The sequence below is a fragment of the Lampris incognitus genome, chromosome 18, assembly GCF_029633865.1.
Source record: "Lampris incognitus isolate fLamInc1 chromosome 18, fLamInc1.hap2, whole genome shotgun sequence".
NCBI classification, from domain to species: domain Eukaryota; kingdom Metazoa; phylum Chordata; class Actinopteri; order Lampriformes; family Lampridae; genus Lampris; species Lampris incognitus.
Genome location: NC_079228.1, coordinates 36,093,145 through 36,108,144, shown reverse-complemented (window position 1 = coordinate 36,108,144; position 15,000 = coordinate 36,093,145). Strand labels below are relative to the sequence as shown.

The 15,000-nt window shown below is 46.6% G+C and overlaps 1 protein-coding gene across 1 annotated transcript in view; it reads left to right on the top strand.

Annotated features, from left to right (window-relative positions):
* LOC130128441 (protein MTSS 1-like) overlaps positions 1-15,000 on the top strand; it is a 90,190-nt gene that overhangs the window by 60,614 nt on the left and 14,576 nt on the right. Inside the window, exons 7-9 of the mRNA XM_056298050.1 lie at positions 304-315; positions 4,035-4,192; positions 7,631-7,738. Coding sequence (XP_056154025.1) covers positions 304-315; positions 4,035-4,192; positions 7,631-7,738 — 278 coding nt within the window. The remainder of the gene's footprint in view (positions 1-303; positions 316-4,034; positions 4,193-7,630; positions 7,739-15,000) is intronic.

Below are 15,000 nucleotides of genomic sequence, written 5' to 3'. Positions count from 1 at the left end.
ACTGTAGTAGTAATTATAGTAGTAACAACACCTCCCACACCTCTAACTGTAGTAGTAACTGTAGTAATAACAATACCTCCCACACCTCTAACTGTAGTAGTAACTATAGTAGTAACAACACCTCCCACACCTCTAACTGTAGTAGTAACTATAGTAGTAATAACACCTCCCACCCCTCTAATTGTAGTAGTAACTGTAGTAGTAACAACAATACTCATGTTAACTGACTTTTACCTTCTGTTCTTCCAACCAACCAACCTGCCCATCGCCATGTGGTCTCCCATCATGCCCTGCACTGTCCAGCCGACATGTTTGGTAAGTCGTTCATCCCCCAGTTCACTCACTCACTCACACACACACACTTCACATTGACTTTCATTTTAGCCGAGATTTGTTGTACTTGTCTTTCCTCTGTATTTGATGTCCTGCGTAGGAGTCACACAACATCCCAGTGGTCTTCTTCATTTTACATTTACACGTCATTCCAAACCTGTGTACACATACCAGGCCTGCTCTTAATACATAGTTTTGTCAACACTAACCCCATTGGCTGATTCCCCTAACACTGCGGACATGCCTGTCGGGCTGACCTCATGAGACATGGAAGGTCAATGGGCCAGTAAAGCAGACAAGGGTTAATCACATCTGAAGACATGACAAGACATGCATTTATGTGACTCAGACCAAAACCAACTACGTAAATCTTGGGTGGGCCAGATCTTTCACTCTAAATTTAATACTAAAGTCCAGAGGTACAGCTATATTAAGCCACACAAAAAATAATCTCCTTCTTTCCCGCTGACATTATTCCTCACCCACAGGGTCATTATATTATAGTAACTGGGTCTCTGTCCCAAACGCCAGTTATACTGGTTAATGTCTACGCCCCCAACTGGGCCAATACTGAATTTGTAACCAAACTCTGTTCTGTTTTCCCCAGTCGTAATACTCACTATTTAATCCTAGGTGGGGACTTAAACTGGGTGATTGACCCCAAACTGGACCACTCCAGTCCTGAAAATACAAATACAAAATACATGAACTAAACAGGATATGTGGACCCATGGAGATTCTTTACCCAAAGACTAAATAATTTTCATTATTTTCTCATGTGTATCACTTGTGTACTAGAATAGTTTATTTTTTCATTGACAATACACTTCTGTCTTTTGTTAAATCGGTAGACTATAAAGCCCTTGTGATCTCGGATCATGCCCCTCTCTTACTAGAATTGTCCTTCCCATCTGCTGCCACCCAATGCCCTCTGTGGAAGCTATCACACAAGGTTAAATCAGTTCATCTGGGTACGTTAATTGACGGATAAGTTTCATCACTCAACTAAGTAACATCCATGGAGGCTAAGTTCCTCTCTATTATCAGACAAATCATTTTGTGACTATCCTCGAAGCTAAAAAAGTGATGCCGTTTCTCCTTCAGTGCTTTGGGAAACCTTGAAAGCTGCGCTCAGGGGCTGAATTCTTTCTTACTCTGCTCATGCTGTTAAACCGCACAGGATCAAAATACAAGAACTGACTGAATCCATTTCAGACCTGGATCAACAATACTCAGAAACACCTACTTCAAAGTTATATTAAAAAGAGATTAGGCCTCCAGACAGAATTCAACTTATTATCTACTGCCAAAGCAGAACAACTGTTGCTCCATACATGTGGTACTTTTTATGAATATGGAGAAAAGGCAAGTCGGCTCCTTGCTCATCAAATGAAATGTAAATCTGTATCTTGCATGATTTCCCCAAATTGTGGACTACTCACAAAATGTAACTTCAGAGTGCTATAATTAATACATTTTCCTCTTACTACTCCAGCCTGTATAGATCAGAAGCCCCTAGTGACATAACATCCATGAATAGATTTCTTCATAACTTAGAAATTCCTATTGGTATAGAATTAAATCTGGAGTTAGACAAACCTTTCTTATTGGAGGAAGTGGTAAGTTCTATTCAAAGTATGCAAAATGGCAAATCCCCAGGTTCCGATGGGTACCCTAATGAATTTTTTAAAAAGTTTTCAAATAAACTAGCCCCTCATCTTTTGGAAATGTTTGATGATGCCATTTCTATAGGCTCTTTTCCTCCATCATTGACCCAAGCATCAATCTCACTTTTGTTAAAACCCAGCACGGAGCCTACAAACTGCCTCCTATCGTCGTATTTCACTTCTGAACGTGGATCTTAAAATACTGGCAAAAAATGCTAGCAAGCTAATTGGATACTGTTTTGATGGATATTATTTCAGAGGACCGGATAGGTTTTATGAAGGGCCGCCACTCTTTTTCTAATGTACGTCGGCTCCCAAATGTGATTCATTCTGCATCTCCATCGGATGCCACAGAGGTAGTTATCTCATTAGATGCAGAAAAAGCATTCAATAGGGTGGAATGGGGATATTTATTTGCCATCTTGAAAAAATTTGGTTTTGGGGAAAATTCACCTCAGTGGTCTGCCTTCTCTATTCCTCTCCACAGGCTTGCGTCTGTACCAATAATCTACATTCTCCATGCATCCCACTCTCATGAGGAACCCTACAGGGCTCCCTCCTATTGCCTCTTTTATTTGCTATAGCCATTGAACCCCTCTCCATAGCTCTAAAAGCATCCCCAATGATTAAGGGAATTCGTCACTGGGGTATTGAACATTGTTTGTCCTTATATGCAGGCAACCTGTCACTGACCCTGTTGCCTGTGTATCAGAAATGTTAGATGTATTTAAAAACGTTGGCGCTTTCTCCAGAAATAAATTACATTTCACAAAGAGCAAGTGTTTACCAGTTAACAACTCGGCATCAATGATCAACCAAGGTGAACAGCCTTTTCGCTTTTCTAAAAATAGTTTTAAATACCTGGGTATAAAAATCATTCGCTCCATAAAATCTGTACATAAAGATAATTTTACAACCCCAGTGGAAAAAGTGAGATCGGATCTTCAGAGATTGAGGGTTATTCCTTTATCTTTAACTAGCAGAGTTCAGTGTGTGAAAATGAATGTATTGCCCTAACTTCTTTGTCTTTTCATGTTTTTGCCTCCTTCTCAGCCCAAATCTTTTTTCTTCCCCGTTGGTGGCTTGATCTCAACCCCCCCCCTTTTCTCCCCAATTGTATCTGGCCAATTACCCGACTCTTCTGAGCCATTCCGGTCACTGCGCCACCCCCTCTGCTGATCCGGGGAGGTGCTGCAGACTACCACATGCTTCCTCCGATACATGTGGAGTCACCAGCCGCTTCTTTTCACCTGACAGTGACAAGTTTCACCGGGAGACGTAGCATGTGGAAGGATCACACTATTCCCCCTACCTCCGCCCCGAACAGGTGCCCTGGCCGACCACAGGAGGCGCTAGTGCAGTGACCAGGACACATACCCACATCCGGCTTCCCACCTGCACACATGGCCAATTGTGTCTGTACGGACGCCCGACCAAGCCAAAGGCAACACGGGGATTCGAACCAGAATCCCCGTGTTGGTGTGCTACCTGGACGCCCTGCGATCTCAACCTTTACATGGAAGAACCATTTTCCACGCATAGATAACTCTCTGCTTCAGAGAAATAGGTCAAAAGGGGCGCTTAGCGCTTCCGAACTTTGTTTTATTACTGGGCAGCAAACCTCCAACAGATGCAATCTGATTTATGATCTGCATATTTGATTTGGCAAAGATTTTATGCCGGTTGCCCTTCCTGGCGCAACCCTTCCCATTTAGCTGGGCGTGGGACCGGTGCTAAGAATGCACTGGCTTGTGCCTCCCCAGTGTCTGGCTTAACCACTGTTATAAAACTATGAAATGATTTTTGTCCGAAAGGAGAATCTGTGTGTCTGCACCAGCCTGAAACTATGGACATACCTCGCCTTCCTGTCTCTTTGTCTCTCATTCTCATTTGTTTCTGTCTTCTTCTCTCACTTTGTCCCTGTCTCTGTTTTTTGTCTGTCTCTCTTTCCTCTTCTGTCTCTCACTTGTTCACACATCTGTATTTCTTTGTGTGTGTGGTTATTCATATTTTCGTGTGTGTGTGTGTGTTCAGGTCGTGGGGATATCCAGCCTCAGTTGGACAGCGCCATGCAGGATGTGAGTGATAAGTACATCCTGCTGGAGGAGACGGAGAAGCAGGCGGTGCGGAGGGTTCTGGTGGAGGAGCGCAGCAGGTTCTGTTGTTTTGTCTCCATGCTGCGGCCCGTGGTGGTGAGTCCCACACAGCGCAGAGACACAGCTGGATCACAACACAGAAACACAGCTGGATCAACACAGACACACAGCTGGATCACAACACAGAAACACAGCTGGATCACAATACAGACACACAGTTGGATGATAACATAGACACAGTTGGATCACAACACAGAGTCACAGCTGGATCAACACAGACACACAGCTGGATCACAACACAGACACAACTGGATCACAATACAGACACAGCTGGATCAACACAGACACACAGCTGGATCACAATACAGACACACAGTTGGATCAAAACACAGACACACAACTGGATGATAACATAGACACAGTTGGATCCCAACACAGAGTCACAGCTGGATCAACACAGACACACAGCTGGATCACAATACAGACACACAGCTGGATCACAACACAGACACACAGCTGGCTCATGACACAGCCATACAGCTGGATCACAACACAGACACAACTGGATCACAACACAGACACACAGCTGGATCACAACACAGACACACAGCTGGATCACGACACAGACAAAACTGGATCACAACACAGACACACAGCTGGATCTCAACACAGGCACACAGCTGGATCAATACAGACACATGGCTGGATCAATACAGACACACAGCTGGATCAATACAGACACATGACTGGATCCTAATACAGACACAGCTGGATCATGACACAGATGGAGAGTCCTGGGTTCTGTCTGCTGGTCACTGTTGATGTGCATGTTGATTAACTGTCGATGGTTATCAGTTTGTTGAAAGAACATTCATGATGCGTCCACTTCAGCAGAGAAAATTCCCCTTTCACGCTTTTTCATCCTCTCTTCCAACATTCCCATGTTACACTTCAGTTTTCATCCTCTCTTCCAATATTCCCATGTTACACTTCAGTTTTCATCCTCTCTTCCAATATTCCCATGTTACACTTCAGTTTTCATCCTCTCTTCCAACATTCCCATGTTACACTTCAGTTTTCATCCTCTCTTCCAATATTCCCATGTTACACCTCAGTTTTCATCCTCTCTTCCAATACTCCCATGTTACACTTCAGTTTTCATCCTCTCTTCCAATATTCCCATGTTACACTTCAGTTTTCATCCTCTCTTCCAATATTCCCATGTTACACTTCAGTTTTCATCCTCTCTTCCAACATTCCCATGTTACACTTCAGTTTTCATCCTCTCTTCCAACATTCCCATGTTACACTTCAGTTTTCATCCTCTCTTCCAATATTCCCATGTTACACTTCAGTTTTCATCCTCTCTTCCAACATTCCCATGTTACACTTCAGTTTTCATCCTCTCTTCCAACATTCCCATGTTACACTTCAGTTTTCATCCTCTCTTCCAATATTCCCATGTTACACTTCAGTTTTCATCCTCTCTTCCCACATTCCCATGTTAGACTTCAGTTTTCATCCTCTCTTCCAATATTCCCATGTTACACTTCAGTTTTCATCCTATCTTCCAATATTCCCATGTTAGACTTCAGTTTTCATCCTCTCTTCCAACATTCCCATGTTACACTTCAGTTTTCATCCTCTCTTCCAATATTCCCATGTTATACTTCAGTTTTCATCCTCTCTTCCAACATTCCCATGTTACACTTCAGTTTTCATCCTCTCTTCCAACATTCCCATGTTACACTTCAGTTTTCATCCTCTCTTCCAACATTCCCATGTTACATTTCAGTTTTCATCCTCTCTTTCAACATTCCCATGTTACACTTCAGTTTTCATCCTGTCTTCCAACATTCCCATGTTACACTTCAGTTTTCATCCTCTCTTCCAATATTCCCATGTTACACTTCAGTTTTCATCCTCTCTTCCAACATTCCCATGTTACACTTCAGTTTTCATCCTGTCTTCCAACATTCCCATGTTACACTTCAATTTTCCTCCTCTCTTCCAACATTCCCATGTTACACTTCAGTTTTCATCCTCTCTTCCAACATTCCCATGTTACACTTCAGTTTTCATCCTCTCTTCCAATATTCCCATGTTACACTTCAGTTTTCATCCTATCTTCCAACATTCCCATGTTACACTTCAGTTTTCATCCTCTCTTCCAATATTTCCATGTTACACTTCAGTTTTCATCCTCTCTTCCAACATTCCCATGTTACACTTCAGTTTTCATCCTGTCTTCCAACATTCCCATGTTACACTTCAATTTTCATCCTCTCTTCCAACATTCCCATGTTAGATTTCAGTCGAAACGGCTGTTCTCACACGTGTACATCGCTCATGGTTACGGAGGCTCAGGCTAGTGTTTTGGCAACTTAGAAATTGTAGTCTTTTTCTCCCCAGTTGTACTTGCCCAGTCACCCCGCTCTCAGAGCCGTCCCGGTCCCTGCTCCACCCCCTCTGCCCATCCGGGGAGGGCTGCAGACTACCACATGCCTCCTCTGATACATGTGGAGTCCCCAGCCGCTTCTTTTCACCTGACAGCGAGGAGTTCCACCAGGGGGACGTAGCATGTGGGAGGATCACGCTATTCCCCCAAGTCCCCCCCCCGAACGGGTGCCCCGACCGACCAGAGGAGGCGCTAGAGCAGCGACCAGGACACATAACCCACATCCGGCTTCCCGCCCGCAGACACGGCCAATCGTGTCTGTAGGGATGCCCGACCAAGCCGGAGGCAACACGGGGATTCGACCCAGCGATCCCCGTGTTGGTAGGCAACGGAATAGACCGCCGCGCCACCCAGACGCCCCCTAATGCTAAAGTTTCGCCAGCTTTCACCTTCACAAGCCGAGTGATGAAACAGCCAATGTGTGATGACATCACACAGACCAGTACAGTCAGAAACATGCAGCTTACATTCACCCAGGCCGGTGACAACCTAGACCTGCACCAGACACGTGGTGGAGCGGAGAAGGAAGGTTGTCTTCCTGTGACAGCAGGGAACTGCCGTTGAATAGAGGCCAGTCCATTCCTATCGCTGACATAAAACGAAACTTGTTATTCACATTGATTTTGACGATGCAGTCTGTGTCAATGGAGTCCACCAAGAAGTGTAGTAGGAGAGCAGGAAGTCTGGTCTGTAGGTTTCACATTCAGACTGTCCGCCTGTGACATCACCAACACACACATTCGACGGCGTTTCAGAGACACACAGAAGACTGCTCAGTGTCATGGCTGGCAATGGGACATTTTCCCTGTATATACAGTATATACAGGGAAATATACTGTACATACAGTATATACTGTACATACTGTATATACTGTACATACTGTACTGTATATAAAGATTCTGATATAAATTCTGATTATTTCTCTTTAAAGAAGCAAAATAAAGCAGAAAAGTGTGACCTATACATTTACCGACAAGGTGGACAAGTTTGTGTGTGTGTGTGTATGGACAGTAGATGTGTCGATGGTGGTCATCTGGTATGGAAAGTAGACCTCAGGATGTCCTATGTCTATCAGGAGGAGGAGATGACCATGTTAGAGGAGATCACTCACCTGCAGAATCTGACGGACGACCTCAAGGCTCTGACCATGGACCCCCACAAACTGCCTCCGTCCAGCGAACAGGTAGACACATTCCCCCTCATCCCACCACCTCCTTCCACACCCCACAACGTCCCACCACCTACCTCCACATCCCACCACATCCCACCTCATCCCACCACCTCCTTCCACATCCCACAACTTCCCACCACCTACCTCCACACCCCACCACACCCCACCACAGCCCACCACCTCCCACCACAGCCCACCACAGCCCACCACAGCCCATCACAGCCCATTATCTCTGTTGTGTTCTGCAGCGTTGTGTCTCGTGTTAACTGTTTCTTCTGGTTTTAAAATATTTACTTCCTGAGAGGGTGAAGCTTTTTTCCCCCTTGAAAACTGGGATTTATTGCAGCCCATGAAATTCATTTCTAAAGCATCAAATCTTTGACCAAATTAAACAAAAAATAGGACATTTTCTTCTCATTGGCATTCGTTGATATTCGTTAGTTCAAGTTCAACTTTACTTTCATAGTTATTTAGAATACAATGACATTCTGGTGCTCTGGCTCTCTCTGCCTCGACACAAAGGACACAAGGACACACAATCCCCAAAAAAACCCACAACATTTTAAGATGCGTATGGGTGTACCAGCTGTTCAGCAACCGGACTGTCTGTGGAAAGAAACTTACTGAGACGGGCGGTGTGCAGTGGTGGCTGGCCAGTAGATGTTTGAAGGGGGCGCTGCCCCCTTCAAACATCAAGAGATGGAAATCTACTTAAACGTGTTAAATATAATTTAGTTGTATAATTATGAAACAAAAGTGTTTTTCAGTCTGTCAGCAGCCATTAAATATTGATTCAAATGGTATTTGGTTGATTCCTGTCTGAATACATATACTTCCTGTCTGAATACATATACTTCCTGTCTGACTACATATACTTCCTGGGTGAGGGGCGCCGGCCAAACCGTACCTCATGTAGGCCCTCAAACCTGTGGCGAGCAGGTGACCTGAGGCTGCCGTCCGATTGGTTTCTTCAGATTTCCTAGGGGGCGCAGTTCTGTGCTGCCCCAGACACTCCCACTTTTATTGGCAGTGAATTGGTATTGTTGTAATGTTTTTTGCTCTAATGTGATTGGACAATTCTCGTGGCTGTCAATCATGTTCACACCCACCACCACGCCTCAACTGTCAATCATCCACCGTCTACGAACCCTGATAAAATCTATAGGCTACACGGTCCTTCTTAATAACTCTGTGACTGTGTGGGCATTAAAGCAGCTGTCAGGTGTGCTGCGCCAAGGTAAATTGTGCCTCCCCCCCAAATTTTTTAGCACCAGCCGCCACTGGTGGTGCGTGATATGATGCTCCAGTAACATTTTTTTAGATGGAAGGAGTGAGAACAGAACACGAGCGGCGTGGCTGGCGTCCTTAATGATGTTTTGGGCTTTCCTTTTGCCGCGAGTGGTGTAAATATTATGAAGTCGTGGTAGTTGCGTGTCAGTTCCATGTCAGCGATTTCTGCTGCCGTGTTTACAGTCCTCTGCAGCAGTCTGCAGTCCCGAGCAGTCAGGCTGCCAAACCGCACTGTGATACAGCCTGTCAACACACTCTCCGTGGCTAGAATAACAATGTCTTGAAAGGAATCACAATAAAGATAGCATCACCATTTCTCTCAAATGTTTTATCTGAGAGGTTGAAGAAGGAGGCCGCCGGAACCCAACACCAGCCACGCAACGTGCCGTTTACCAAAGGAATGAGTGGACGAGGCCTGTTTCACAAAATACCCCCTGTAAAAGAGAAGTTCAACAAGAGTGGACGTTAAACTGAGCGGCCTGGCCTCGCAGCCTGGCTGAGGCCTACAACCAGAGACTTCCTCCGGCTGTCATCCCAAAATAAACAGGCTTGTGAAGCTGCAGCTGCCTCTAGTGAGTGTGTATGTGGCGCGAAGGCCTTCATACAGCACTGCCACCGCCGTCCTCACGCCGCCAGCTCCTTCCTCGCACACAAATGGCCGTTTCCTCTGGAAAACTGGGACACGAGCCTGGAACCGGTTCCGTATTAACCGCATTCAACGTTGTGCTCATCGGGAATCGGGAACGTTTACTTGTCATTTCCCCCAGCCCACAGCTGTGCAACACAGAGACAAAAACACATATCCAAAAACTACAAGAATACACATATCCAAACTACAAAAAAACTACAAACACATATATCCAACATATGAAAAAAACATTTTTTTTCACTGTCCAAGAGGGCGAACGGCAGGATGACTGTTGGAACTGCCAGTCTGCATGGGCTAGCAGTTAGCTTAGCCTGCCCCGCTTCCACGTCCTATAAGACCAACCGCCTGTGGTGTTTCCTCCTCGGGCGCAGCTCCAGGCAGGGCCGTAGTCCCTGGGCATACCGGTTGCAGCAGACCAGGCTCCCCCAGCCGATCCAACACCAGCTCTCCCAGCCGGGCACCCCCGACACACCTCCCCGCACTCCACATGACAACACCAAAAACACAGTCAATGCTAGGTGAGGCTGCCGCCAGACCACCCTCGGTGTTATTGGAACTGCCGGTCTGCATGGGCTAGCAGTTAGCTTAGCCTGCCCCACTTCCGCGTCTTGTCAGACTGCCCGCGGCCGTGGTCCCTTGGCCCACAGGACGCAGCAGACCAAGCTCTCCCAGCCGATCCAGCTCCAGCTCTCCCAGCCATCAAACGAAGACACAAACTTAGATGTGGATGTGGACAAAGACACTGCATGGACGGTACTGGGTGAGGCCGCCTCAAACTTACGTTCACGCCGCCACCTTCCCACACCGGTGCTGGGTGATGCCGCTGCAAACGTGAATTCGTGCCGCCATCTTCCCACTTTAAAAACCCATAGATTCACTATTAGTTGCAGTACTGAGGTTTGAAGAAATGGCGGCTTTGATTCGGCAAATAGGATCATTTACATCACACATAGTTTACTATGAGCAAGACAGAGGACTGAGAGTAAAACAGAGGACTGAGAGCAAAGCAGAGGACTGAGGGTAAAACAGAGGACTGAGAGTAAAGCAGAGGACTGAGAGCAAAGCAGAGGACTGAGAGTAAAGCAGAGGACTGAGAGCAAAGCAGAGGACTGAGGGTAAAGCAGAGGACTGAGAGCAAAGCAGAGGACTGAGGGTAAAGCAGAGGACTGAGAGTAAAGCAGAGGACTGAGAGCAAAGCAGAGGACTGAGGGTAAAGCAGAGGACTGAGAGCAAAGCAGAGGACTGAGGGTAAAGCAGAGGACTGAGAGCAAAGCAGAGGACTGTGGGTAAAGCAGAGGACTGAGAGCAAAGCAGAGGACTGAGGGTAAAGCAGAGGACTGAGAGCAAAGCAGAGGACTGAGGGTAAAGCAGAGGACTGAGGGTAAAGCAGAGGACTGAGGGTAAAGCAGAGGACTGAGAGTAAAACAGAGGACTGAGGGTAAAGCAGAGGACTGAGAGTAAAGCAGAGGACTGAGAGTAAAGCAGAGGACTGAGGGTAAAACAGAGGACTGAGAGTAAAGCAGAGGACAGAGAGTAAAGCAGAGGACTGAGAGTAAAGCAGAGGACTGAGGGTAAAGCAGAGGACTGAGGGTAAAGCAGAGGACTGAGAGTAAAACAGAGGACTGAGGGTAAAGCAGAGTAATGAGAGTAAAGCAGAGGACTGAGGGTAAAACAGAGGACTGAGAGTAAAGCAGAGTAATGAGAGTAAAGCAGAGTAATGAGAGTAAAACAGAGGACTGAGAGTAAAGCAGAGGACTGAGGGTAAAACAGAGGACTGAGAGTAAAACAGAGGACTGAGGGTAAAGCAGAGTAATGAGAGTAAAGCAGAGGACTGAGGGTAAAGCAGAGGACTGAGAGTAAAGCAGAGGACTGAGAGTAAAGCAGAGGACTGAGAGTAAAGCAGAGGACTGAGAGTAAAGCAGAGGACTGAGAGTAAAGCAGAGGACTGAGAGTAAAGCAGAGGACTGAGAGTAAAGCAGAGGACTGAGAGTAAAACAGAGGACTGAGGGTAAAGCAGAGGACTGAGAGTAAAACAGAGGACTGAGGGTAAAGCAGAGGACTGAGGGTAAAGCAGAGGACTGAGAGTAAAACAGAGGACTGAGAGTAAAGCAGAGTAATGAGAGTAAAGCAGAGTAATGAGAGTAAAACAGAGGACTGAGAGTAAAGCAGAGGACTGAGGGTAAAACAGAGGACTGAGGGTAAAACAGAGGACTGAGAGCAAAGCAGAGGACTGAGAGTAAAACAGAGGACTGAGAGTAAAGCAGAGGACTGCGGGTAAAACAGAGGACTGAGAGTAAAGCAGAGGACTGAGAGTAAAACAGAGGACTGAGAGTAAAGCAGAGGACTGAGGGTAAAGCAGAGGACTGAGGGTAAAGCAGAGGACTGAGAGTAAAACAGAGGACTGAGAGTAAAGCAGAGGACTGAGGGTAAAGCAGAGGACTGAGGGTAAAACAGAGGACTGAGGGTAAAGCAGAGGACTGAGGGTAAAGCAGAGGACTGAGGGTAAAGCAGAGGACTGAGAGTAAAGCAGAGGACTGAGGGTAAAGCAGAGGACTGAGAGTAAAGCAGAGGACTGAGAGTAAAGCAGAGGACTGAGGGTAAAACAGAGGACTGAGAGTAAAGCAGAGGACTGAGGGTAAAGCAGAGGACTGAGAGTAAAACAGAGGACTGAGAGTAAAGCAGAGGACTGAGAGCAAAGCAGAGGACTGAGGGTAAAACAGAGGACTGAGAGTAAAACAGAGGACTGAGAGTAAAGCAGAGGACTGAGGGTAAAGCAGAGGACTGAGAGTAAAACAGAGGACTGAGAGTAAAGCAGAGGACTGAGAGCAAAGCAGAGGACTGAGGGTAAAGCAGAGGACTGAGAGTAAAGCAGAGGACTGAGGGTAAAGCAGAGGACTGAGAGCAAAGCAGAGGACTGAGGGTAAAGCAGAGGACTGAGAGTAAAGCAGAGGACTGAGAGCAAAGCAGAGGACTGAGAGTAAAGCAGAGGACTGAGAGTAAAGCAGAGGACTGAGAGCAAAGCAGAGGACTGAGGGTAAAGCAGAGGACTGAGAGCAAAGCAGAGGACTGAGGGTAAAGCAGAGGACTGAGAGTAAAGCAGAGGACTGAGAGCAAAGCAGAGGACTGAGGGTAAAGCAGAGGACTGAGAGCAAAGCAGAGGACTGAGGGTAAAGCAGAGGACTGAGAGCAAAGCAGAGGACTGTGGGTAAAGCAGAGGACTGAGAGCAAAGCAGAGGACTGAGGGTAAAGCAGAGGACTGAGAGCAAAGCAGAGGACTGAGGGTAAAGCAGAGGACTCAGGGTAAAGCAGAGGACTGAGGGTAAAGCAGAGGACTGAGAGTAAAACAGAGGACTGAGGGTAAAGCAGAGGACTGAGAGTAAAGCAGAGGACTGAGAGTAAAGCAGAGGACTGAGGGTAAAACAGAGGACTGAGAGTAAAGCAGAGGACAGAGAGTAAAGCAGAGGACTGAGAGTAAAGCAGAGGACTGAGGGTAAAGCAGAGGACTGAGGGTAAAGCAGAGGACTGAGAGTAAAACAGAGGACTGAGGGTAAAGCAGAGTAATGAGAGTAAAGCAGAGGACTGAGGGTAAAGCAGAGGACTGAGAGTAAAGCAGAGGACTGAGAGTAAAGCAGAGGACTGAGAGTAAAGCAGAGGACTGAGAGTAAAGCAGAGGACTGAGAGTAAAGCAGAGGACTGAGAGTAAAGCAGAGGACTGAGAGTAAAGCAGAGGACTGAGAGTAAAGCAGAGGACTGAGAGTAAAGCAGAGGACTGAGAGTAAAACAGAGGACTGAGGGTAAAGCAGAGGACTGAGAGTAAAACAGAGGACTGAGGGTAAAGCAGAGGACTGAGGGTAAAGCAGAGGACTGAGAGTAAAACAGAGGACTGAGAGTAAAGCAGAGTAATGAGAGTAAAGCAGAGTAATGAGAGTAAAACAGAGGACTGAGAGTAAAGCAGAGGACTGAGGGTAAAACAGAGGACTGAGGGTAAAACAGAGGACTGAGAGCAAAGCAGAGGACTGAGAGTAAAACAGAGGACTGAGAGTAAAGCAGAGGACTGCGGGTAAAACAGAGGACTGAGAGTAAAGCAGAGGACTGAGAGTAAAACAGAGGACTGAGAGTAAAGCAGAGGACTGAGGGTAAAGCAGAGGACTGAGGGTAAAGCAGAGGACTGAGAGTAAAACAGAGGACTGAGAGTAAAGCAGAGGACTGAGGGTAAAGCAGAGGACTGAGGGTAAAACAGAGGACTGAGGGTAAAGCAGAGGACTGAGGGTAAAGCAGAGGACTGAGGGTAAAGCAGAGGACTGAGAGTAAAGCAGAGGACTGAGGGTAAAGCAGAGGACTGAGAGTAAAGCAGAGGACTGAGAGTAAAGCAGAGGACTGAGGGTAAAACAGAGGACTGAGAGTAAAGCAGAGGACTGAGGGTAAAGCAGAGGACTGAGAGTAAAACAGAGGACTGAGAGTAAAGCAGAGGACTGAGAGCAAAGCAGAGGACTGAGGGTAAAACAGAGGACTGAGAGTAAAACAGAGGACTGAGGGTAAAGCAGAGGACTGAGGGTAAAGCAGAGGACTGAGAGTAAAACAGAGGACTGAGAGTAAAGCAGAGGACTGAGAGCAAAGCAGAGGACTGAGGGTAAAGCAGAGGACTGAGAGTAAAGCAGAGGACTGAGGGTAAAGCAGAGGACTGAGAGCAAAGCAGAGGACTGAGGGTAAAGCAGAGGACTGAGAGTAAAGCAGAGGACTGAGAGCAAAGCAGAGGACTGAGAGTAAAGCAGAGGACTGAGAGCAAAGCAGAGGACTGAGGGTAAAGCAGAGGACTGAGAGCAAAGCAGAGGACTGAGGGTAAAGCAGAGGACTGAGAGTAAAGCAGAGGACTGAGAGCAAAGCAGAGGACTGAGGGTAAAGCAGAGGACTGAGAGCAAAGCAGAGGACTGAGGGTAAAGCAGAGGACTGAGAGCAAAGCAGAGGACTGTGGGTAAAGCAGAGGACTGAGAGCAAAGCAGAGGACTGAGGGTAAAGCAGAGGACTGAGAGCAAAGCAGAGGACTGAGGGTAAAGCAGAGGACTGAGGGTAAAGCAGAGGACTGAGGGTAAAGCAGAGGACTGAGAGTAAAACAGAGGACTGAGGGTAAAGCAGAGGACTGAGAGTAAAGCAGAGGACTGAGAGTAAAGCAGAGGACTGAGGGTAAAACAGAGGACTGAGAGTAAAGCAGAGGACTGAGAGTAAAACAGAGGACTGAGAGTAAAGCAGAGGACAGAGAGTAAAGCAGAGGACTGAGAGTAAAGCAGAGGACTGAGGGTAAAGCAGAGGACTGAGGGTAAAGCAGAGGACTGAGAGT